Source organism: Haemorhous mexicanus, chromosome 6 (assembly GCF_027477595.1).
Source record: "Haemorhous mexicanus isolate bHaeMex1 chromosome 6, bHaeMex1.pri, whole genome shotgun sequence".
NCBI lineage: Eukaryota > Metazoa > Chordata > Aves > Passeriformes > Fringillidae > Haemorhous > Haemorhous mexicanus.
In genome coordinates, this window is record NC_082346.1 from 13536930 (window position 1) to 13562585 (window position 25656).

A 25656-nucleotide genomic window follows, 5' to 3' on the forward strand; every position below is an offset into this window, starting at 1 on the left:
CTCTGCTCATTGCTCTTGTTTTCCCTGGCTCTTCTCACTTGTTTACTTTAAAAGCTCTTTCCCTCCCCTTCCCTTCATTTGAATTTCTTGCAGGAGGGTCTTGTAAGGACACCTACTTTAATCAGAATTTCCTGTGAATTATTAGGCAGCTTTTTGTTTTGAGTTTTACATGTTTTGAAATAAAGATGTGATCATTTCTTCATTGCCCCTTCCCCAAACTCTGCTTTCAACAAACCCTCTTCTCACAGAAAGCCGTGGTTTTAGAGGCCCAGTTTGAAAGGCAGACTGTCCCACAGAGGAGGAGGAGGAGGAGGAGGAGGAGGGGTGCTTTGGATGCAGCAGGACAGCCTGTCACCCAAGGGAAAACAGCCGACATGCTGCTGAGGCAGGCTGCATATTTTGGTTTCAGAAAGCACTCCAGACTCAAACCACCTGTGAGTGAGTCTGGCTGGCTGATTTAGCAGGGCCTAGAGCAGGGTGTCCTGTCAAAAGCCTCGCTTATTTTCACAAAGGCAAATGAACCAGGCTTTATGGGGCAGGGCCACAGCTCATTAAAGCCTTGTCAAACAAACTGTAAGCGAGAGGTGCAACATTTCCTTCTCCAAACCCTGAGAACAGACAGGCCTCCTATGGAAAAGTGAGTCACCACCTCCGTGGTACATTCTGTTCATTCTGCACCAATAAACCCAGTGTTTGTTTGCCCAGTCCATCAGCAGGCAGACCCCAACCTGATCAGGGGGACGAGCTCCTCGGCGCTGCCAGGCTGGCGCGTGCGCCGCTGCTCGCTCGCTTGGTTCTATAACAGCACCAGTCATGTCAGCCTGCCACTCCAAGAGGAAACAACAGCACTTCCCTCATTTCTTTCAAATCCATCCCAAATTTCTATAAAAGACATCAAAGCCATTACTCTGATGCTTCCCGTGCTTTCCAAATGACTCATCTTCTAAAGAAACTGCTGGAAAATAAGGCACAACCAAGGTTCCTTAATTCCAGGGCTCGAGACTTTTAAGAATCTCGTGGAAACAGGTCAAAATAAGAAGCCACAAACCCACCTTCTCATAAAACCCTTCTCCATGTTTTATGTATTTCTCTGCTACCATTTGGAGTTGGCTTTTCGAGCTGCGCTGCCAGGAGATAAAGCAGGTTGTGAGTCCAGCTCTGTGACTGCAGAAGGTGAATTAGCTGGCCAAATGTGCTCATTGCTACTGCTCTTGGAAGATGACTTTTAAATAGGATGATGCTTGGCTGCATCCAGAGCTAGTAGTGAAATAAGGGATTGTCTGCTGGAAACAAGGGGACTTTTGGGAAGGAATTTTCTATCTAGCATGAATAGCATTTTGGAAAATCTTGCCCTGTTAGAAGAACAAGCGAGGTGTCCACAATTTTAAATGCTCACTGCATTTCTAGGAACTGGGGCAGGAGGGATTGCTTCTGACTTCAGTGGGAAGAGAGTTGGAAATTGGATATGGACTAGAAATTTGTTGGGCTATAGCTTGAATCACTTCAGCTATTTCCATGGAATCACTTGCTAATTACAATTGTTTGTCTAATGCAGTGCTCCAGGAAGTGAGGTTACAAAAAGTGTCCTGCAAAATCTGAAAGGAAGGGCTGGGGACAATGAGCATGCCCTGCCTGGCTCTGACAGGCATTCCCAGCTTCTGGGGTGCACGGAGGCACCCTTTAGAGTGCTCATTTTTGCTGACTTTTTCTTCCACCTTTACCCACATGTGGAAGGAGCAGTGGCATTGCATTGCAGACTCTCTCATGCAAGAGGACCACACACCAAAAAGCTTTGGGGTACCAAGGAGCATAGGACTGCAGGTAAAATGCCTACCTCACTGCTCAGCCTGAACCTGCCAGGGGCACTCCTGTTGGGAGTAAAAACTCTTTTGCCTTTTTGCTCTGGCAAATATCTGGTGTGGGGTGTATCTTTTTTGGGTTTTTTTCTGCCCCAATTTTTTTTTTTAATTTCTATGCAAGTTATCCAATCACTGAAGTCCATTCATCCTTTCCAGTCCTCTATTCCAGGTATTTTTAGCAGTTGAGGAAAACCCTGCATTTTCCCTCCTCAAAATCTCCTCGTGCCACAATTGAGATGGGGAAGTGCTTCAGAGGCATATGAGATGCTCTCAGCATGCACAAGCCAGCTCCAGGAGCCAGTCCAACTCCAGGTTTCCAGAAAGAGCCCAGAGAGGTCTCCCATCCCACAGGGAAGCAGCATCCAGAGGCTCTCCTCAGCCACTGCATGATAACATGTGCCAGCCTCTCTCCGTGAGTCATGCATCACAGGAGGGCTTCTCCTGACCATGAGTGGGATGTTTAATAAACCTGAGGTTTTTAGCCTTTAGATGTCCACAGCTGTTCACAAAAACATGAAATACACAGTCCAACATGAGCAGCTGCATGCTGGGAGAAAAAATGCATAGCAGTGTACTTGATGAAGGGTCAGGATGTCTCCGTGGGCTCTCTGGCAGGAATGAGTGGCAGGCATTGCATTTGTCGAGGTAAAATACCAGAGGTTTACCCAGTGATAGAGCCTGTTGGGTCCAGAGCAGCCTGACTTCTTGTAACACCCCCTGCAAGTCCATGCCTGTGTTGCAGGTGGAAACAGAGCAATGACTTAGAGGTCTTCACAACCTGAACTGTTCTATGACTCTGAGATCACTGAGTTGAGCTGACTTGATTTCTGCTTTTTATCCCTCTCTGTGACTGTCTTCTTTCCATTGTGGAAATTGTCACTCTGTGACCACACCGCTGAAGGAATTATTTTAAATTTTTTTAAACCTGCTGTTTAGGGTTTTTAAACAGTATTTTTTAATATTTTGTGTGTGTGTGCTTAGACAAAAGCAGGGGCTGTTGGAAGCTGCAGGTCTTTGCTGTGCTGGCTCCTGGTGAGGCATGGATGCATAAAGCTGTTTGGTATGTGCTGCTGCAAGAAATACATGTGCAAGCAGGATGAGGTATCTGTGGGTGCAGGGGCATCTCCCCAGGAGCTCTAATCTTTGCTTTGCTGACAGTATCATTCCACTGGAGCAGCTCTCAGTTGCTTTCTACCTCAGCTTGTTTATCTGCAAAATGGAAATGGGGAACTTCCTAGAGAACCCAGAGCCATATTTTTAATTATTCATAGCTTTTGCATACCCTTGAGGTGAGTGTAAGCTGTAAATCTCTGAAGCTGCATACCAACATTTCTGTGGTTGGAGCATCAGGGGAGCCCCTTTTCCACAGACACTGCTGTGTTCTCCTGGCTCTGTTTTTCATGGCAAGCCTGTGCTCAGCCCTTGGCATGCAGACCAAGCCCTGGGACCCCTGACCCCTTTCTGTGTGCAGAGCCAGGTGTTTTCCTGCAGAGCCTGTCCTGCTGGGGCTCAGGGCTGGAGCTGGGAAGGTGCCTGTGGTGTGTGCTGTGCTTTTGGGGTCCTGAGAGCGGCGTGTGGCAGACCTGGCCTCCACAATCAGCACCAGCTCGGCCCTTCCCCAAGCCCAGGCACACTCTGCACCCAGGGCCAAGCCCTGCCAGGGCTGTGGGCACACACAGTGCATCCCAAACAGGATGGAAGGTTGCTCAGGTCACCTTGTGCCTCTTGGTAAGCAGCCCCGCGCTCTACCATCAGCTCCCTGGGGGCTGTGACATTTGAGCTTGCACTGGCTGCCCCAGCACGGGGAGGTCAAACAAATTGAATTTCTCTTCTAATTAGCTGTCGATGGCTTTGATCCATCGGAGATCTCGTGTGTTTCAGCTGGAGGAAGGCACGCCACGTTCCAGCTCCCTCCCGCAGCGGGGCAGCGGCGATGCCCCGGCAAAGGCGTGCGCTCGGCTGGAGAGCCGCCGCTGCCGCCCGGCCTCTGTGGAGCAGGATCCCAGCTTCCCTGGGCCTCCCTCTCACGGAAGGTTTTCCTTCCTATTGTCTTTGCAAGTTCTAACAGAACGGTGAGCTGCAGCAAAGAGAGGGGATATGTTCAATTTAGGCGGCGAGATGACGATGTTCCGAATAAAGCCGTATTTATTAATAATTACCTCTCTGCCATGACTTTAAATTCAAGCAGCTGGACAGCCTCTGCTCTTTATTAATTTCCTTGGATCCTTGGCACGAAGCCCTCAATTCCTGTGATGTAATGGTATAAAAAGTTGGCTCCTGACCGAGCTCCCACCCACAAGTTCTAAATTTGGAGCATGGCAAATTTCTGCAGATTCCAGAGACAGGCTATGCTCAAGACGTGCTGATGCCTTCAGTCCCATCCTCTTGCACCAAACAACAAGGTTGTGTGCTTTTTATAATGGGGATCATAAATATGACTCAGATGCACATGTTGTCTATGTAAGCACTTGGGGTTGGCTATCACTTTATGGCACTGGGAAGAAGCCAAGCCAAATAAAAATTGTTTTGAGTAAATATTACATTTCTAGAGCATGAATAAGTTTTCTCTGCAGCCAACGTGTCACTAATGGGAATAAAGAAGAAGACGGGGTGGGGGGAAAGCAGTAACTAAATCACCCCTCCGAACACAGACAGTCTGCAGCAAGACCTGTTGTTTGGACTCGTCAGGGGTGTGATATCCCAGATAATTCATAGCAGGTCTCAGCAAGGCCACGAGAGATGGAATAATAAAAATAGCTGCATGGCTCAGCGCCGTGCTGCTGCGCCGCTCTCCTTTGGGTGGGATCTCCAGGAGCGGTATGCAAAGCAGAGAACCCAGTGTCCTCCTCTCCCCTGCTCCCAAATGTGCAGAGGCTCAAGCATGTGGATTGCTCCGTGGAGATCGGTGCTGCTGCTCACAGGCTCAGCACTGAGCCTGCGCACATGTCTGCCCAGGATCCGGGCCAGGAGGAAGGATGAGGTTTTCATCCTGCAGTTTTGGGACCCTGGGGGATGTCTGCACTGCAGGGGGGAAGCAGAAAATGAGCCCACGTGCAGCTCTGCATCCAGAAGGAAGCAGCTCCCTGGCAGCCCTGTGGGGCAGGGATGTGCCATCCCACCATGGGCACAGGGCTGGCTCCTCACAGCTGCTGGCTCTGCTCCAGCTCCTCCAGCAAGCTGATAAGTCTCAGCATCCCCCAAAACTCTAATTACTCCTGCCCTTGAGCAGTACTCAGGGAACAGCTTATGAAGTGCTTCATGTACCTGAAATGCAAAGGGATTTAAAAAAAAAAAAAAAGCTCTTTCTGCAAGAACTTTTCAGGAAACATTCCCTGATAAAAGGAATCCTCCAGTCTTTAAAAAATAATAGCCAGAGAGGAATAACAAGTGAGAGTCTAGCTTTGAAAATCATTAATGTCTTTCCCACTTTCCTGAAGGGCATGTGCACTCCTTCCTGTTGCACCTGTGAGCTTCTACATGTCAGATAAATGCTTTCCTGAGCTTTGCTGTCTTCTCCTTTTTTATAGGCTTCTCTTGGATAGCAGGCAGAAAATCTGGCTTTAAAAGAGGAGCTCAGACAGGAAGCAGCAATCTTCCAGGGGGATTTCTGAGTCAAGCAGGAGAGCAACTGGCTTCTTGAAGTGTGGATTTCAAAGATCCCTAAAACCCTTGGCTGCACAGTTGGAGCAGGTGAGCGGGGAGAGCCCTCAACACTCCCATGTCCCGGCCGTGTTCCTACCAGAAGCTTTTGAAGAGCTTCTGTGTGCAGTGGGCTGGACTGGGGCTTGCAGCTAGAATGTTTGAAGGGCTGTGAGCCTGCAATAAGCACAGCAGCCTAGACGTCAGCAGACCTGTACCTCCAGGGATTAGCGCTGAGAAACCAGGGCCGGTTTGCCCAGCTGAGGCGGTTTTGACTGTTTGAAGGATCTGGGTGATAAGTCCTTTTTCCATGCCTTGAATGCTGCCAGTGGTCATTTTCTGCCAGAAGAGCAGCCCAAACAGTCTACATGGGGCTGGCTGCCTCCCCTTTGTAATGCATTTTACAATTTGGAGAAAGTTTTGTAACACAAGAAAGTGTTTTTACATATTAGAGTTTCTAAATTGTTAGAACAGTTGGAAAATCCTAATTGCCTTTAAAAGTCAAGAAAAAAAAAACAGCAAAGAAAACATTTTGAATTGCAGAATTAACAAAACTGAGAGCTGAAGTTCAGTTTCCTGAACCAAAACTTTATTCACAGAGTCCTGTCGTGCTTGTGACTTTAAAACAAATGCTTGAACCTTCGACAAGGGATTTGCACCTACCCCCAAACTTCCTCTGAGATGCGGAGCTTAAGCTTTGAAAGCTCTCCAGAGATGCATTGTGAGGTTGGTCGTCTTTAGATTTACCCCAGCATGTTGTCAGGGCTCCACATGCACAGGGGAGGGGCAAACCTACCTGGAATTGATTCAGCAGCTTGAATGAGAGATGACAAAAGAGGGCATGGCTTGAGTGCTGGCCTAATTTCCATGAAACTTTGGGGGTAGCTGAGTGGTGATTTAACTCCAGTTAATTAGAGGCTAAAGGCTGCTTCAATTTGTGGTTGTTACCCAAGAGCTCCAAGGAGGTTTTCTGGCTGCCAGGGATCAGGAATAAAGGTGGAGGAGCTGGAGGTGACACTGCAAGGGGCTGGTGCCACAGAGCTCTGGTCGTGCCCTGGTATAAATTGGGCCTTCCAGGCCTCACTCAGCAGTCTCTGATTTGCACCTGGTGAACCCAGGCTCAGAGTATCACTTAAAGAGCTCTCCTTTTAGGGACAGTTTACTGTTTTGCAGATGTCTGTGTGCTTTTTTAATGGGTAAAGATCACCCGTCTTTCATCAGTGCCCAGCAGAGGCACAAGGAGGTTAAGGGACCTGACGAAGGTGATAGCAAGTCAAATTGTTTGGAATTTTGTAGCTCTGAAAGATCATCTTTCTAAAACAGGAAACCCTCTCAGGAGTAGTAGGTTTTCATTAAAACAACAGTTCAAACCTGTCGATCTTGATCTATCAGGAAAAAGAGGAATGTAGAAAATGTGAGAGTTAGCTTAGCCTCCCTTAAACTAAACCACCAGGTTCACGTTCCTATGGAGAAACAAATACCCTGCAGGCATCGTGGTGTCTTTGATTTATTTTTGGAAGTTGAAAACTCCCCCTTTTGGTGTCTGAGCTAAGAAAAAAAAACAAGGATTTTTTGAGGCAACAAAAAGTTTCTGGAGGAAAAACCCTCCAGTCCCCCTTCTCAAGGGCTTATGACACGAGCAGTTGAGCTAAGGTAATCCAGTTTAGCCTCCCCTACATTTCAAAATTGGGTTAAAGTTCCTAAGTCATTGAGGGAAAATGTTAGTCAACAGAGTAATGACTCTCTAATTGGCGTGTCAGGCCCCGGCAGCGGCGGGTGCAGACGCTGCTGTCGGTCCCCCGAGCAGCTCGGGGTGACCAGCGTGTCCCCAGGAGGGAGGGGGCACCGCGGCTGCCCGGCTTCGTGCGAATCCCCGGGCTGCGCTGACAGCCTCGGTCAGCATCTGCCCGCTCCTGTCCCTCCTTCCCCGGAGAACAGCGCAGCCCGGGCAGAGGTTTTGGCCGCTGTGGGGTGTGGGTTTGCGGCGAGGCAGCAGCGCTGTGGTGCTGCACGTACACGGGTGACGCGGCTGGGAGCGTGGGGCCGGCCCGCCGTGAAACCCCCGGCGGAGCCGCATCCCCGGCTCTGCCTCCCCGGGCGGGATGCGCACATGTGATTCATTAGGAGCAGGGCCCGCTCCCCGGGCTCTCCGGGGCCGTGCGGCGGTGTCCGGCTGCCATCTGCTGTCCGGCGCCCGGGGGGGGCCGCGCATTCCCCCGAGCATCCCCAGAGCATCCCCCGCTCATCCCCGGAGCATCTCCCGCGCATCCCTCGCTCATCCCCGGAGCAACCCCCGAGCTTCCCCCTCGCATCCCCCGCGCATCCCCTTAGCATCCCCCGCTCATCCCCGGAGCATCCCCCGAGCATCCCCCGAGCATCCCCCGAGCATCAACCGCGCTCCCCCCGCGCATCCCCCGAGCTTCCCCCTCGCATCCCCCACTCATCCCCCGCCACCTTGGCCGGCGACAGCGCGGCCTGAGTGCCATCCCCTGGGCTGCGGCCAAGCCGTGAGCAAACTCGGCCCAGACTCTCAGGGCCCCCCGCCACGGTATCTCCCGCATTCCTGCGGCAGATCTGGTATTCCTTATTGTTCTCCCCGTCTCTGGGGGAGCAGCTGCCGCTGCCTGGCCGGCCTGCCGGGGCAGGAGCTGGCGGAGCCCTGGGTTGCGGGTCCCACGGCTCGCCGGGGGCTTTGGAAAAATCGTGTCAGTCTTCTCACCCTGCTTCGGCACGTAGGGACTTGGTGCTCATCAGGAGGGGCGAGATGAAAATGAGAAAAGAATGGAAAACTGGAAGAGCAGCAGTGGTTGTGCAGCTCCGCTCCCCCGGAGGTGCTGCGGGCTCAGCAGACCCGGCCCGGGCTGGCCGGGGCTCGGCCTCAGCCGGGAGCTTCCAGTGCCAGCCCGAGTGCAGCACACGGCACCTGGGGTTTGCTGGAAGCAAACCCCAGGGGACACCGGGGGCAAGCACTGGGCAGAGGGGGCCGAGGGACAGAGGCAGAGCCGCCCTGGAGCTGGGCAGGGCTGGTCCCTGCTCTGCAGCCAGGGCACAGCTGCTGCCGGGCAGCCTGGCCCAGGACGGGTGCCCAGCACCTGGTGGAGTTTCCTGGTCCCTTCCCCTCTGACTGGTTCTTGAACCCCATGCCTGTACCCTCCCTCAAAGTATGATTTCAAGGAATGCACCCTCTGGATTTTCTCCTGCTGGCAGGAAGGGTTTGCTGGCTGGAGGTGGCTGAGGGCCACTGCAGGCTTGGCACTGCCATCTGTAATGGTGACAGCAGGGAGCCTGTGCTGGAGCACGGGCGGGCACCTCTCCTTCACCACAGGGGCCTGCACAGCTATCCCCTGAGACCAGGCTTGGGGAGTTGGGTATTTTGGGCAAGTCACCTCCCCAGGAAGGCCCATGGGCCAGCAGAGATCCCCCTGGTCATGGTGCAGCCCTCACAGGCAGGCCATGGCCACGCTAAAGCAAGCCAGCAAACACAGAAGGTGCCACCTCCATCCCCACAGGGAGCAGCGCCACCACACTCAGCTTTTGGGGGCGTGAGCAGGCTCTACCCTGCTCCCATCGTTTCCTACCTCCTGACTGGGAATAAGCAGTCCATGGCCATATGGATGTTTCTGGAAGGGAAGAAAGCCTGGCTGGAAAATGGGACATGCTCCACCCTCACAGAGAGATGTGGTGGTTGTCTGGTTGTCTTCATGGCCTGGGGAGAGTAAATGACCCAAAGCATCACTGGCAAAGGAGATGGTTCAGAGAACACAACCTTGCGCTGCTCCAAATGCAAAAATTCGGCCCCAGTGTGAGAGGCACTTTCTGAAAATGTCTAAGCAAAGTGTGACCATAAATGAGTTTTTTTTATTGGTTTTTTTTTTTTTCACTCAGTACTGAAGAACCAGCACCCCAGAGGACCTGCATGTCCCCAGCACTTGTACCGTGAGTCATGGCTGAGCTGCACAAGCCTCTTCAGAGTGAGAAACCTCCATGCTGGGGTCGGCATTGAAACAGCTGATTTGTGTCAACACCAAGTCCAGGCTGCTTTTGAAACTGTCTCATGTCTGTGCCTGAGCTGCCAATCCCATCTGAGATACCAAGGTGTGCTCAGAAAGAGTGTAACAACAGGAGGGACAGCAGGTGAGTGTGTGCATGAGGACACTGCTGTGCCTGGGTCCTGTTAAAGGCCTTGGTGTGCTGCAGCCACTGCAAGCAGCTCTGTTAATTAGCAATTCCTTTAACAGCTGTGTGCACAGCTGGGGCTAGATCAAGCCCCTTTGGTGGGCAGAAGAGTGATGTGAGCTGTGAGCATGCTGAGTAGGGTAGAAAGGGGGTTTTTGTGGTTTTATTCACTAAGGGATTGATAACCTATTCAGTAAAGGCTTATGGGGGAAAGTGAGTCATTTTTGCTGGAGATTGTGATTTCTTTTTTCCTTGTTATCAATACTCTGTCCAGTTTGCCATGGGCTTTCCTCCGACCCTGCTGCTCATATACTTTTACATTTCCTCTGTCAATTAGGCTAAAATACGAGGGAAAAGGCAAGAGAAGGGCTCTTGTCAAGTGGTTCTCCCAGGGCTGTGAACACAGGTGTTAAAAACTGCCTCATTAAATCTCCCTCTCAAGGCCTTTCAGAATGTTTCTGATTTAACTGTTTTGCATCGTACCATTCCAATTTTAATTTCTTCTGGAGGTGAGATGCAGCTACATTTGCCAAATATCATTTCATCTTATGTGTTACAACAACCACTGACCTTTCCCTTTTTCTGAAGGATGGTACTTTTGGCACACCCAGGAAGGCAGTCCATAAGACAGGGCTTTTCTGCACTTTTGAATCCTGCCATTTCCAGGTAGTAGGAGTTCACAGTAAGAGTAAATGTGTGGAAGCCGCAGGAGTCTTTAAATTGTGTCACAAAGTTTCTGTTTGCATTTAATTTTATAATTTTATATATATATATGCATATATAATTTATTTAAATTTTAATCTCTATATTCATATAATTTGTTGATTATATATATGTGTATATATATATATAATTTATTTTGTATGTATATTTATTTTATTTTATTTTGCCCCTCACGGCCACATGAGCTGATATGCTCTCCTCACACACTCCCACCCGGTTCGTGGCTGGAAGGGGCGAGCCCGAGTCCCGCTCCCAAAAGGGGAGTACGTGATGCTGAGCACGTCCTCGGCTGGGCCCCGCTCCTGCAGCCTCGGGGCGCGCACACAGCACCTGGGCAGAGGCTGCGTGCGGGGCAGGAACCTCCCTCGCACCTTTTGCCTTGTTCTGCTTTTGGGAAAGCCGCTCGGCAGCCCGAGCTGCGCCTGCAGATGCGAGATTGCGGGATGCTGTATCCCAGTGCACACACTGTCCTCCTGCGGTGCGCTGGTTTGCTCGGAAAATATGTCTGAATTAGCTCACAGGCCCGTGGGAACAGCGGCAACACCAAAAATCCATTTTTCCTGGGCGGGCGGGATGTCCGTGGGCACGCTGAGCCAGCGGAGGAGCTCCGGGCTCCAGGAGCAGGGACAGGGCTGCGCTGGCCGCGGCACGGAGGCGGTGGCGGTGCCGCGGCCGCGGCGCTTTGCCCGGGCAGGGCAGGAGCGGCGGGCTGGCTGTCCCGGGACACCGCCACGGCCGGGAACACCGCAGGATCACCGCCGAGGGACGGCGGGCTGGTTCACCACGAGGTGGCAGCCGGAGCCCGGCGATGAGGCAGAGGCGGGTCCGGCCCGGAGCGCTCCTGCCCCGCCGTCCCCAGCTCGGTGTCCTGGCGTGGGCTGCAGCGCGGGGGGCGCGGGCGCCGCCACAGCGACCCCAAAGGATTTGCTAAAAAAACCCCAACAAAACCACAAAAACCAAAACAAAGGCAGAGCAACAATTATTAAGTAACTAGCAAGAAATGACAGATTAGGAAAGCCCCTGAAAATCTTATTAAGTGTGAAAGGAATTTGCCATTCTCAGAAGACAAGCGTATGGCACACCTGCCGCCCTTCAGCACCCCTTCCTTTGGGAACAAATCATCACCTCTCACCCCAAAGCAGCTGAAGGGCCTCGTGGATACCCTCTTTCCTGGCCCTGCACCAGTTTGCTCAAAAATTGTTTATGTAACTGCTTCACATATTTGAGATAAAAATCTGAGCAGTTCTTTTCCATTCGCTTTCACTGAGAGGGACCGTGCAGCTCCCGTTCCAGGTGTCCTGCGTGACTGAGACAGCATCACAGGGTTGGAAGGGACCTTAATGATCACCTGCTTCCAATCCCCCTGCCATTACCAGGGCTTCTTTTGGACCTTAATGATCACCTGCTTCCCATTCCCCACCTGCCCAGGATACAGATTCTGTCCCAAAACACTGTTTCTTTCCCCCCAGAGGCTTTGCTTTTGTGGCTGCTCATGCAGGACAGTGAAACAGGAGTAACACGAGCTGCTGGAAGCCAGCCTGTTACAGTTTGGGAATGTGTGATCCAGTGAGCACGGCTCATAAATCAGCTCCGTAAAATGGTCACAGGGAAAAGAAAACAAAAACAAACACCCTAAACCAAACCCCATCCTGTTTTTAGAGGGAACAGCACGGTACTGGGGTTGTGGTTTGCAGGACTGTTCCAGCAGCAGCAGGTAAATGAAACCTCAATCTGACAGACAAAAACAAGTGGGCTGAGCCCTCCAGCGCACAGCTTTCCCCTGGCCTCTGTGTAAGGCTTCTTGGGCAGAGCAGTGGCATCCCTAATCCCAGAGTTGAGCAGGGATATTCTGACCGTGAGCAGGCTCGCTGCTTTGTGGGAACAGGAGGGCAGTACTGCGGCCCCACCGGGATGCTGGCACAGCGGGATGCACATTTCCATGCCCCGGCGGTGACTCACGGCTCTGTGCTCCCTTGGGACGCTGCTCAGTGGCGCTCTAAGGGGCTCATTCTCAAGGTATTTTTAGTCGGCATGCAAATAGTTTAATTTTTAAACCAACCACACCCCCCAGCTTTACCGAGCAAGGCTTCACACAAAGCTTTTTTAATTTGCCAGAGCAAGCAGAAACGACGAAACTAAAAGGAACGTTATCTCATTTCCTCTTCTGCCAGCCAGCCAGCCAGCCAGATAGGGCTGACACATTGTAGGGCTGCTGTGTGTCTGCCCCAACAGCTCCCTGCTGAGCCTGCTCTGCCCTTGCCCCATCCTGCAGCAAGGAGTACTGAATATGAACATTTAAGAGCGGGAGTGCTGCTAAAACAAAGGCTGTTTGTGTTAGCATGTGACCACTGCCTTTATTATGCCTTTAACATCCCATTGATCTGACCATTAAACTTCTTCCACACAACAGTCACTGGATTTTGAATTCCAACAGGCCAAAAGAAACCCTGGCAATAAGGCATCCATTAATTCCAAAATGTAAATGACTTTATATTACTTTATTAAACAGCCATGTCTAAAGAACAGTAAAAAACATGAAAACATGCATCATTTGGTGTTCTTAAAAAACCGTTGTCCAAAATAAGACTGTTAGAAAAATTAAACAAGTTTAGCCCCAATACCCTTCTGCTCTCCATATAAGATGTTTGGTAGTTACAAATACTGTTCCAGCTCCTTTAGAAAAGTTTAACCTGGTGTACATTAGTAATTCTATTACAGGTGGGTGGGTTTTCTATTCACATTGCTTCTGTAAACGTGATCAATTTAAAAAATGCACTGTTATCAAGTTTAAGGAACTACTGTTTTCCTGTACAGTGAGTATAAATAGGAAGATCCTGGATTTTCCTGCCATTCTAATCAGCACTCCATTTACTGAAACATTAAAGATTTCAATTAGTATAAAAATATAACCAGAGAATAAATGTCTGAGAAGATTCAGTATTTGAGTGAGTCTTAGTTAATAGGCAAATAAAATGCTATTTATGACTTCCAAATCTGGACACCACTTCTGTACAGCTTGTGCTCTTCCAAGACCCAAGTATCACAGTGCTGCACAGCAAGGCACTGCTTATCCTCCTGAAAAATTCACTTCTTATTTACTACAAATAATTTAACATGTAGCTGAACTAACAAGCAGGTGAGGGATGGATGGCCAGGCTACAGTCAAAGCCGCTCACAAGCCACACCAGTGGGCACCTTGCTCCTCGAGGGGGCATCTCAAAATGTCTGTACAAGCTGGCAGGAATCCTGTCTTACTGAGCAATGCTGGTGTGGGAGATGTGCAAAGCAAAGTCACAGCCTTGTTCCTTTTCCCTACAGACACAGAAATAACTGGCTTTGTCCCAGGAGAGAATGGTAAGGCACAACAGCATCCTCTTTGGGAAGCCTTGGTACTAGAAAGACTGAACTGATTTTATCGACAGGAATTACTTTTTTTTTCCTAAAGCAGTACCACTACACATTAATAATTTTTATTTTATAAAAATTTCTTCTTACATTTTTTTAATCTGGCCTCCAATTAAAAGTAAGACAGAAGTGCTACATCTAAAAATGGTGGGATGTTATAATCAGATTTCTGGCACAAACATAGCCTTGACACAGAGGCTATCTGCCCTCCATTGATCTGCTTCAGAGCCAAAACTTCATCTTTTATACTATGAAGAGAACTCTCAAGGCTTAATTTAGCACTTCTCAAGAATGAGACAGTCTTGCACGACTACTTTTTCCAAATGTCTTACAGCAGTGTTTTTTCATGCCTATCTCCAGTTCTTTTGTTTGGATTCCTGCACAGAGAGGGAAACAGGACACCAAATCCAAGCAGGCAGCAGGCACCCACTGATGGCAGCCCCCCCTTGCCAAGGGAAGCACTGTGCAGAGAGCAACAGAGGGACAGCAAAAGTAAAAGAAGGAAGGAAAGGTAATGCTCCATCTCAGAGTTGGACACAACCTCCAGGACTGATTTCTCCTGGGTTGAAATGATACTAAACTGAACCAGCAGAACAACTGCTTCCCTGACCTCCTGGAATGAAAGTGATGCTGCCTGACTGGTTAGCTGCTGTCAGATTGTTACAGGCTAGTACAGGAACAACTCTGTCACAAGCTACGTTTCAATACAAACTTGCAGGTGCAAAGTCTTGGAAAAGTGAGGGAAACCAGCATGTCCTGTCAGGCTCCACCCACTGGAAGGGCTGAGCTCTGAGCAGACCCTCCAGCGTGGCAAACAGCATTTTGTGAGCAGAAAGGCCCAACCTGCTGAGCAAACTAAACTTTGTAAGCAAGAGGCTGCTCTGTGCAAAGCAGAACGAGGGAGGTGGGCTCCTGTTCCAGGCCACGTGTCAGCTGCCACTGTCACTCTGAAGTGGCTTTCTTCCCTTTCCAGCTCCTCTGTCTCTGCTCCAGTTCAGCTTCAGTGAAGGCGGCTGGGCCCCAGTTTGTGATTAAGTGAGGATTCTTGGAGCCTGGAAGACAGAGAGCAAGACCTGAGACAGGCAGGTCTGACAGGGACATCACACTCCCACAATGCAGCGTTCAGGCTGATCCTTGCTTTGTTTTAAACATAAAAGAAACAAATAATGGTAATAAAATTATTATAGTAGGGCCAATAGAGGGAAAGACTTGGAAGCCCCCACCAGCAGTTGTCACAAAGGGTGATACTTACAGGCTGCTGTGAACCAGCAAACTACAGGAAAAGGCAGACTTCAGTAAGCCACCAAGTGATATAAGTGCATGAGACAGAATAAATAAAAAAATTTATAACTCTTCTGCTGGTAACTCACCTGGCTCTATTAGTCGAATCAATCCCTCATGGTGAGCTACTTTATCTTTCCAACTCTTGGTGTTGTTAGCTGCTGTTTCCAACTTCTTCTTAACCTCCTGAAATAAGACAGAGCCCACTTGAAAACAACAGCTTTACTCTGTTTTTATATAAAGACACAATGCCTTTCAAACCAAAAGCCAGAACCATGGTAATTCCCCCAGCCCTCTGTTTAGTGTGGAACCATCCCAAGTAATTTAGTCACCACCACACTCCACCAAAAAAAAAAAAAAAAAAAAGTTGACAAGACAAACCAGAATCCTAAAATAACAAGGTTTTACAATATTGTGGAGCTGTGTAATGAAGCTAGTCCTCATTCTTCAGCCTAGACTGGTCTTTTGGGCAATTCCAAATGGAAGGCTAGAATGTTTAATTTCTTGTGGATTTTTTTTTTTTTTTGTGGTTTTATATGTCTATTGTATTCAGCAATTCCTTTGGAGTAGTAAATGATGCTTCCCATACAAAAAGCCTGAGATGTCACCTAAAAAGGAGCCAAGTAGTGGCCAGAAGCAATCTTGTGATGATGTGAGATGTAACACCACCCTGGGAAGTTGTAAAGTGGCCACAACCACCCCAGCTGGGCCCTTGCTCGCAGTGAGTGCAGCACTTGTGTTCTGTGCCAGGCGAGACAGGCTTGTCCTTCAGAGCTCACCCCATAAACACCCTCCCCTGCTAAACACAAACCCAGCCAGGCTTTCTTTCCTGACCTAAATAAACGCAGGATCAACACCTCTCTAGCCCTGGAAAGTGCGCAGCACTTCAGCCTCTGTACTTGCTGGGTTCTGGCTCTTATTTCTTCCATGAACAGTTGCTGACCTTCCCCAAAAACACTCAGTAGAGCAGAGAGCAGGCCTGGCTTTTGGGACACAGGGCTCTGCTGCACACTGATAATCTGAGCTAATTCCTACCTATCCTTAACTTCCATTCAGTGCTGAAATACATTTTTGAGGAGCAGGTGCCTACACTAACACACTGACTTTTCATCTGTAGAAGACAATACAGTGCCACGACATCATCAAAACACTGCAAGAATTACTACCTCAGAAACAAAATGCACCCAGTTATGGCAGCAGGGGGACTGCACATGAAGTGAGACTGCAGTAGAAAATAAATGTACACAGAGTATTTCAGGATGTGACTGAGCTGGCTTGCATGCAAATTGTGATAAAAATAAATAAAAGAGGTTTAGAGGTGTGTCTGAAACAGATCCTCTTCTTCAAATGTATCTACTGGTCTAGAAACAGAATAAAAACTAGAAAAAAAACCAACAAAAACAAAAACTATCCTACCTCTTATAACTTTTGTGCCATACGAACCCTTCAAGAAGCATAATATTGAAGAACTTCAAATTCAATCTATGGATAAGGATGAGAGGTTGATGACCAGAGCAGCTTACCTCATACTGCTCAAGGGCCTCCTTCCTTTCCAACTCAAGTTGTTTCAGTTGCTCCATGGCCACTTGAAGAGCCTGTTCCTTCATCATTCTCTGGTTTTCCAGCTCTTGCTTCTCTGCTTCTGTCATCTGAATGGTCTGCTGCTGCTGCAAATGCCATTTTTCCAGTTCAGCTCTCTTTGCTGTCTCCTCTTCCAGCAATCTGCAATGGGGATTGTGATGTTAACTGCACTTTAACCTAAGTTGTATCCATGCAGGGAAGCCAAATAATTTTTTCATTCATCTTTTTTTTTTTAGAAAAGGTAAAGAAAACATAGTTTTTTAAAAAGCTTGGGAAGCAGGGAAAAAGTTATTGTTTGTTGGCTTGCCTTCAGTGTCATGCCAGCAGTGCAAGCAGTCTGACTGTTACAAAGGGCTATTCAGAAAATGTAGTCAATAATGCAAATACACAACACAGAGCCCCAGAAGAAACAGGCATGCATAAGTTATCTTCATTGTCTTAGGAGGACTGAGTATATGAAGGAAAAAACCACACTCCACAAAGCCCCTGTAAGAGGAAACTTAACCCTTTATCACTGCAGTTTAAACCTGTGATAAAATACACCAGAAAGTCATTTTTACAGATACTGCTTTATAAAATAAACAGCTGAAAAGCCTGTACAGAGTGATCTCAGTTTTTCACATGCTGACATGCACAGCACCTGGTGGAAAAATAACTACACCTGCTTTTCCAAAACTGCTGAGCTTGCCCTCTGCTAAAGGCTAATCAGACATATTTTAAAAATCATAAACAGCAGCTTCAGCCTTCATATCTTAAGGAAAAATAAAATCTGTGCTGTGTTTGAACTTGAAGGAAGTTCCCCATTCCAAGAGGCAAGCAGTCATTAGTAGCAGGGCACAGGTACCCACTACAGGCAGGGGGGACTGAAACACTTTTCCAGCTGGTCACAGCCATACCTGGCCTGAAGTTTCCTCACAGTCTCTTCATCCTGACGTGCCTGCTTCTCATCCTCCAATGCCTCCTGGAGCTGTTTATACATTTCTTCCAGTTCACGGACTCTTTGTAAATACTGTTCCAGTTCAGATGATTTCTGAGCAACCTGCTCTTCCATCTTTTGTCTTACCTAGCAGCACAAATTGGGGACACATAAGCTACCATTCAACTCAGGTTTCCAAATTTTAAAGGAATTGCCAGCTTTCCCTCAGGCCATGTTTTCACAGACAAACCTCTTCCTGCTGACTGCAGAGCAGAACTGATAATATTGATGCTAGATCTGCAGATGTGGAACTAAGAGTATTTAAAAAAATAAATAATAACACAGGCTACTTATATTGACCTACTTCCTGCAGCATAGGACTTTTATAGGGGTTCAAACCTAATTTCAGTCAGCTTGATCTTGTTGCTTAGTGTACAGATACACAACTGAAGGAAGAGACAGGTTGTAGAGAGACCAGACTGCTTTAAAGGCACTGTTTTCACTCCCCCCTTGGCAGCAGTGTATCTCACACACTTCTGTCTCTGGATGATGGCACAGGATGGATAAAGGGGGTTGGAATGTCCTGCCCCATTGGTCTGCAGGCTGCTCCCCTCAGCTGACCCAAATCCCAGTGACCCAGAAAGGGATTGTATTCAGGAATTCATGCTCAGCCCATAAAGCAGCACTGTGTGCATTAATGTCCTGAGATGTCCCATCATACTTTTTCTACTTCTTTTCCCCAACTAACAGAACAACCTGACACAGCCCCTGCAGACTGAAAACCAATTCTTTGGGGAATCCTCAGTGTCGCTAAATAGTAAACAGTATTGTAAAGGAGCAATATTTCTTTATTTTTTTATATTTGTGTGAGTGTATAATTGTAAAAGAACACACAGCATAAAAAAAGCTGTTCTAGGAACACATAAAATGCATTTTGATTATGCCTGATTCATTTTGCTTATTCACACAGCAAGTACTGGCCTCAGGCTTTCCATCTCTGAAAACTGCAAGGAGAACTTCAGTCTGCATTCATCCTTCAAACAGTCTATTTTTTTCCCAATTTTCCTATCATAAATTGCAGCCAAGCTGTTCCAGTATTTGAATTCATCAGCAAAAATATTTTATTCCCACACCTCAAATAAATGCAACACACATTCCATTCTCCAGGCTCCTGCAAAATCTGTGGAATCCTTTCACAGGTGAAAGGCTGCCTGTGAGGGAAGCCCTTGCTGAACACATGGCTCCCTATGTGTAATAGCAGCAAAGCCCCTCGTGCACTTCTCACCATTTTTTCTCTCTCCAGCTCCAAACTGAAGCGATCTTGTAACTCAACTTGAGTCTGAAGCCTTTTCTTCTCCTCCTCAGCAGCACGAGCAGCTGCTGCTTCCAGTTGCTGGAAGAGAAGGGTGGGGGGTAGGGGAGAGAAAACAAGGAAGAAAACAATTTGTCAAAACTAAATTACTTTGAGGGAATGGAACTTTATTTAACAACTTTTGATTTTAAAAAAACTGCAGAAGCTTTCAAAAGCATCAAAGCACCAGTTTGGATTCTTTAACGTCTGAGATTATTCACAGCCTTTAAATATAATTTACTATCTTGATTGTTTGCAAGACAATTTCAAATTTACCAATGAAAAGGCAATTACCTGACTATCTCCAAGCTACCTCTGAGTCCTGCTTTGCTCAAATGATAGAAATAATTTGAGCAAACTGTATTTCTTCCTCTGCCTCAATAGGCTAGGAAACTATCATGAAAAACCACATTTCAGGCAGGACTGCATAGGACTTCCAATAGGGAAAACATGCTAGCAAGCACAGAGTTCATACAGAAACAGAAATGAGAAGCACTGAATTGCCATGGGAAAGCAGAAGTGTCAGGAACTTTGACTAGCCTAAGTGATTGTGCTATTGTGAATCAGCCCTCTAACATCCCCTAAACTGCCAAGTAAGGTAAATAAAACCCTGGTCCATGATCATCACTTGAAATTAGGAGGAACATTATTAGCTAGGGCCTGGGAAACAGCTGCTGATACCTTTCCACCTCTTGCATCTTATTTTGTTGCATGTTGATTTTACAAATAAAGCTAATGGTCACAGTTGTTCCTTTTGTCAGGATTTCAATCCTCACAATTTTAGAAATCTTCAAGTACCAGCCTAAACTTTACCAGTAGTGAAAACAAAAGCATTTTTTCACAAAATTTTCCTAAGAAACTTATCTGATGCTTTTTTAAATATGCTGGGCTGTGGGAATTGCTTCCACAGACCTTTAGTAAGAGCAGGGCACAACATAAAGATGACAGGGACCTGCTGGAGCAAGCCCAGAGGAGGTGACACTGGGACACACTGCCCAGAGAAGCTGTGAATGCCTCATCCCTGGAAGTGTTCAAGGTCAGTTTTGATGGGCCATGAAGTAACCTGGTGTACTGGAAGGTGTCTCTGCCCACAGAAGGGGAATGGGACTGGATGATCTTTAAGGTCCCTTCCAAACCAAACCTTTCTGTGATTCTGTCATGCTCCTGAAGGTACCACATTTAAACCATGCTTCCTCACCAACCTAGATGAACTCAAGAGATGCCCCAATGATTAAAACTGCCAAGCTACAACTTCCACTCTTTTACATGCTTGTAGTACCACTCTGGTCTCAAATAGATGAGAAGAAGTGAAGGAGAAGGTTCAGGTTTCTGGGTTTATGTTGCAGAACACAGCACAGAACTGCTCTCCTTTGCAAGGCTTAAATGATGCCAGTGAGCAGCAGCATTCTTCCTCTGCCAGGACATTCAAAAGCATGCTATTGTAGTCAAATCCAAGATGCCTATTTAAGTGAAATCTCCTCTAGATTTCCTTTCCCACTCTGAAATTAAACAAACATTGCCAATACTGAGCTGAGAGGGTGAACGTCCAGAGTCACAGGCAAGGGTGGGTGCCAGGCCAAGGCCAGAGAGCTCAACAAGAAAATCATCTTTGTCCACTCAGTAACAGCAACTTCTTGCTTCATCCACCAAAGCTGTTCCTAGCAGGTAAGGTCACTGGGAACTGTGCACTTCAGGGAAAAGCTACAAGTGTTGGAGGGGGGAGAGAACAGGAACACACCATTCCAGCAGGCACGAACAGCACAGAGTCTCCAAAGCCCATGCAAGACCCCAAACTGAAACAGAAAGGGTGCACACATCTTGTACATGCTCTCCCACAAGGAAAAACTTACCTTCCTCTCTGTTCAATGTGCACATGCCAAAATTCCAGTAAAAAATATGAAAAAAATCTATTTTAGACAAAAGCATTTATTCTTTTGGAATGCTCTACTGCAGGAGCTACCAGAACACAAACCAGTCCCAGAGTGCACTTTGGCAGATGCTGCATAAATGGTGGCTCACTGCCATCAGCAGCAAATCAACCTCTGGGCTTCCCAGAACAATCCAGTTTCCTGAAGCATTTACAAAGCCCTTTCCTTGAAGAATAGTTTTCTAACAAATCAAACCTTTTCAGTTCCTCCAACAATGGACCTCCTCCCTAGTTCCACCTAGGCAAAGTGCAGTAGTTCATGTCAGAGCCTAAGACACCTTCCTTGAGAAATCATTTTGATCCAGCCCACTTCAAAAGATGCTTCTGGCCACAACTCTCTTTAGTTTACCCACTGTGATTTTTATGAAACTCCCTGGAGCCTGCCAAGATCCTACTGCTCCTTTGGGGTTGCTCTCATGTTGTCTTCCCCCCTAAATATTTTTCCACAAAGTAAACAATGCAGAAATCCAATCTTATGATTTCTGTTAATGGGTACATTACTCACCAGTAGAAGGTAACATGGGCTATCCTTTATTGTCTATTTTGCATTCTGAATCTTAAACACATGGTAGACTACAGGTGCCAAAATTAAATTTAAAAATGGTTTTCCGCTGTCAGACTCCATTTAAGGCAAACAGAGTAACACCTACATCAGGACTGTTTGTGCAAGACTAATTTTAAAATAGACAAATTTCTCCTTGCCACAAATTGTGACAATGACAAGACTTTAAAAAATGTGGGGTTTTCTTTTTTTTATTTGCTTTCTAGTCTTAAAATCTTAAATGCCCTCACAATATTTATAGCTGCAAAGACCACTGAATTTTTTCCTAAGGGCTGAAACTGGTGCATTTTATTTATGAAAAGCTCAAGCAATTATGAAGATTTGTCCTAAATGGGAATGCAAAAAACTTACACTAATTTAGGGAGGTAGTGGAGACAGGTAAAGTAAACAAAGGAAAACCTGGACTGCTCTAGCAGCAGGGACTCGGCAGCCAAAATGTAAGGCAGCAAGTGGGGAGGGTTTGAATTAGAATATTTGGTTCTAAGCTGTTTTCAAGGCACACTCCACACTAAAAGTAAGTAAAGCCACATATTTTGTTTTTAAACATAGAAATTATAGAAATTCATCTGTGGGAAAAGAGTTCCCATTAACATACAAACAACATAACAAAACTTGGGTAAACTACAGAAGAAAAATCTTCATGGAAAGCCCCATGTTTGACATATGTGTCTGACAGAAAAGGAAAACAAAAAGCCCAAAAGCAACCGAAAATATTGGTCTCTGCTGTCTGCAGACACCATCCACAGAGCTGGCAGGTTCTTCACCAGCCTGCTCAGTACAGGGGCCTGACACAAGCACAGCTGCTCTGCAGGAGTCTGCTCCATGTGCCTGAACAGCACAGAGACGCCCAGTTCTACTGCATGAAGTCCAGTCCAGGCACAGGCACCGAGCTGTGAGCCCAGTCCGGGCCACGGGCACCCAAGCTGTGAGCCCGGCCGGGCCACGGGCACCGAGCTCCGGGCTGCAATCCCGGCAGCTCCCGTCCCGCTCCCACCTTGCGCACGGTCTCCAGCTCCTTCTGCTTGTTCTCGTTGGCCGCCTGCAGCTCCCTCATCTGCCGCTCCAGCTCCTCCTGCTCGGCCAGCAGCTTCTGGCGCAGCTCCTTGCGCTTCTGCCGCGCCTCCTTGTGCGGAGGAGCGCTCCCCGCCCGCAGCAGGCTCACCGTGCTCTGGATGGCTGCGGGGACAGGAGCAGAGCACCGTGAAGGGCAGGGCTCCACTTTCTGCAAAGACTTTGTGAAGAGACTCGCAGGGCTGTGCTGTGCTGGCTGTGGGGTTGGGGATTTCTGAATGCGTTTTTAAATCAGAAAGCACTGTTGTCAGTTGTCCTAATTCTCATCAGGCTGGCTGTCAACACAAAGCTGTGTTGACAGAAGTAAAAGACACTTCGCTCTCAGCCCTGGCTGCATGCCACAAGGATAAGGTCTAATGCAATTGACACAATGCAATTCCACTGCATTATGTCAATTTCAATATTGATGTGTAACAGGTTATGGACATAGGAGTCACTCATAAACCCAGCTGCAAGAAAAAAAGCCCAACACCTGAGGATTTCTTACTATCTAGACTCAGTGACCTACCAAGGAGTAAGGTGCTACCTATCTTCCCTAGAGCCAGCCTTAAACCCTGAATTCTTACAGACACTCCAGGGGAAAACTTTCTCCCAGGAGGACAGCAGCTCTCGTTCCCTTACATGCAGTGACAAAATATTTGAGACACCAAAGCTGAGGAGTGGCAGATGATTTTGGTATTTTATTCACATACCACAGCCATGAAAAAAAAGTCTCCTTTTGAATCATTCATCATAGACCTGACTTTGGTGCAATAAACATGCTGCAGGTAAAGAGGGAAGTGCAAATGAAAGCCCATATTTAACTACTGCACATTCTTCAATGGCATTGGCAACAACAGCTTTGCAAGGGCTCCTCACTCTGCAGATGGATGTACCCATCACATATCTGGGAAGCTCTCACAGGAGGAACACCTTTACTGTGGGAATAGAAAAGCAAGCCCTAATTCCCAGCTTTATCCTCAGCTCACCAGACCATACTATTTGAAGTAAACTGTACAACCAAAACCAGTATTTTACAGTGCCAAAACAAACAAGCTTTCCCTTTCTCCCCAAAAGCAACAATTTACAACTTTGCTTCCCTTCCCCATCCCTAGAAGTACAGTCAATATTAAAAACAACAATAACAACCATCTCATTTTGGTTATGGCTGCCTGAATTGAGGCACCTACATGACAAAAACTGATTTCCCTTATGTGCATCCTTAGTTCTTCCAGAGTCTCAGACCCCTTAAAGATCCATGTGCCCAAAACAGATATAAAAAAATTACAAGACCGTGAATTTCAAATTTGAACACAGCACTGCTGTAAGAATTCCACTAACCTTAACCTTCACATAACTAGCATTTTTGAAACCTCACCTTGAATCCATTCCTGCTTCTTCTTTTTGTCAGAGGCACTGATCTCAAAGGTTTTATCAAGACATTTGATGAGAAAAAGGCATTTCTTTCCATCTTTGTCAGGCAAGGCCTAGGGTAACAATAAAGATTAGCTTTGCAAACACTGAAATCTAAGTTATAAAGTCAAGCAGCATTTATGCACTTATGTGTCACAGAGATACAAATACCAGCACTAAGAGCATTTATTAAAAGGGTGTTTATGAACTGGTGTCATATAAAGTAAAAAAGCTCTGTTAAAAGATACCAGGAGTCAATCCCACGCACAAAAAAGGATTAATTCTGATCTTTAGAGACATACATTGTTTTTGGAGTGGTTTTACCTCTACACAACAGTTGCCATCCAGTATGATGTCTCCCTTCTTGTCCTTTAAATCTTCACTTACATAGTAGGAAATAACATTGGGTTTTAGCACAAACCATCGTTCCATCCAGTTTTTCCGTTTGTGACCTTTTTTCAGCATGTAGCCCTGTTAGAAGCAACAGAGCAGCTGAAATGCCTGTCCACTGCTGAACCATCTGGTCTTTTGGTTATGTAAAGGTGTAAAGACCCAACAGAGCACACTGAAAAGTTACCTCCTAGCCCCAAATACTTTCAAAGTTAACCAGTATTTCAGCTGTACCTTCCATTTCTGTAATCATATTCCCCAAATACTTATATACTTTTGTGTGACATTTAACTTCCAAAAGTCAAATCACAGATGAAACTGAAACACCAACATCAATATAAGCTATGAACAAGTCATATAGAAAGTATACTCTGTATCCAGAGTATTCCAGATTAAGAGGATGAATAAATTGGAAAGAAGACCACAGAACATTTTTCTGTAATGGCTTTCATCTCTAACTGGCTTTGATACATACAAATATGCTTGTATTGAATATATATATATATATATATATATATATATATATATATATAAAGAAATGTGCTGTGGCATATTTAAGCCAAAGATAACTTTCTCTCCTGGTCTGAGGAGAAAGAAAACATTCAGAATAGCTAAAGAAGCTTTTTTGTTTAAAAAACAAACCAAGCAAAAACCTGAGCCACCCCTACACATAGAGCTTATCTGTGCTCAGCTTTTCTAGCCACTGAAACCCATCCAGAGCCAAGGCCGTGCCTATTCCCAGGTGCCATCCCACTCCCTTGCTCCACACCAGGAATGCACAGCTTTGTCAGCCACCCCCATACTCGGGTCTGAGCTCTGGCTGGTTGCAAGGTCATGTGAAGGACTCCTGCAGCTTCAATTTTTCATGCTCTGCACAGTCTAAGTCATAGCCAGGGTTTTTTTCTTCCTTCCTGAATTACCAAATTTGCTCTCAAAGCCAAGCCAGACTAATACTTTCCCCTCAAATTTCTGCAAAATCCTTACCTATTATTTCAGTATCAGCTGCTTCTCACCTTCCAAGAACCCACTGAGAGCTCTTGAAAAGCATGAGCTTTTTCACACCAACCATCACACAAAGAACACATCTTTCAGAACACTAAATACCACAAATTTAACTATTGCTGCTACCCTCTGTAAGCCTTAGAGATCCAGGATGTGTTCAATAAAAAGGGTAACATGATGCTTGGATATGAAACCATGTGTCATTAATTAATACCTTGAAGCAATTATGTGATTACTGCAATAAACAGGACAATTCTGTGAATCAACAAGGAACCAGGATACTGAAATCACACAGAACTCTCCCCTCCACCAGGCCAATAAGTGCCCAAACTGCCCAGGAGGCACAGGGCCAAATCTTGACACAAACTATTTTTAACTGTC

The 25656-nt window shown here is 46.9% G+C and overlaps 1 protein-coding gene and 1 long non-coding RNA gene across 5 annotated transcripts in view; one reads left to right on the plus strand and one right to left on the minus strand.

Annotated features, from left to right (window-relative positions):
- Positions 1–5390: 5390 nt before the first annotated feature.
- LOC132328334 (uncharacterized) lies at positions 5391–10127 on the plus strand. The gene is made up of 2 exons (XR_009486739.1): positions 5391–5549; positions 9384–10127. It is a non-coding gene; the product is annotated as an uncharacterized LOC132328334 (long non-coding RNA).
- Positions 10128–12876: 2749 nt separating this feature from the next.
- SWAP70 (switching B cell complex subunit SWAP70) overlaps positions 12877–25656 on the minus strand; it is a 35598-nt gene continuing 22818 nt past the window's right edge. For all 4 annotated transcript variants that reach the window (XM_059848856.1, XM_059848858.1, XM_059848855.1 and 1 more), the window contains 8 exons: positions 24208–24354; positions 23849–23957; positions 22415–22596; positions 18866–18973; positions 17561–17727; positions 16607–16805; positions 15173–15269; positions 12877–14854 (listed from right to left, as the gene is read on the minus strand). In XM_059848856.1, coding sequence (XP_059704839.1) covers positions 14745–14854; positions 15173–15269; positions 16607–16805; positions 17561–17727; positions 18866–18973; positions 22415–22596; positions 23849–23957; positions 24208–24354 — 1119 coding nt within the window. In that variant the 3' untranslated portion in view covers positions 12877–14744. The remainder of the gene's footprint in view (positions 14855–15172; positions 15270–16606; positions 16806–17560; positions 17728–18865; positions 18974–22414; positions 22597–23848; positions 23958–24207; positions 24355–25656) is intronic.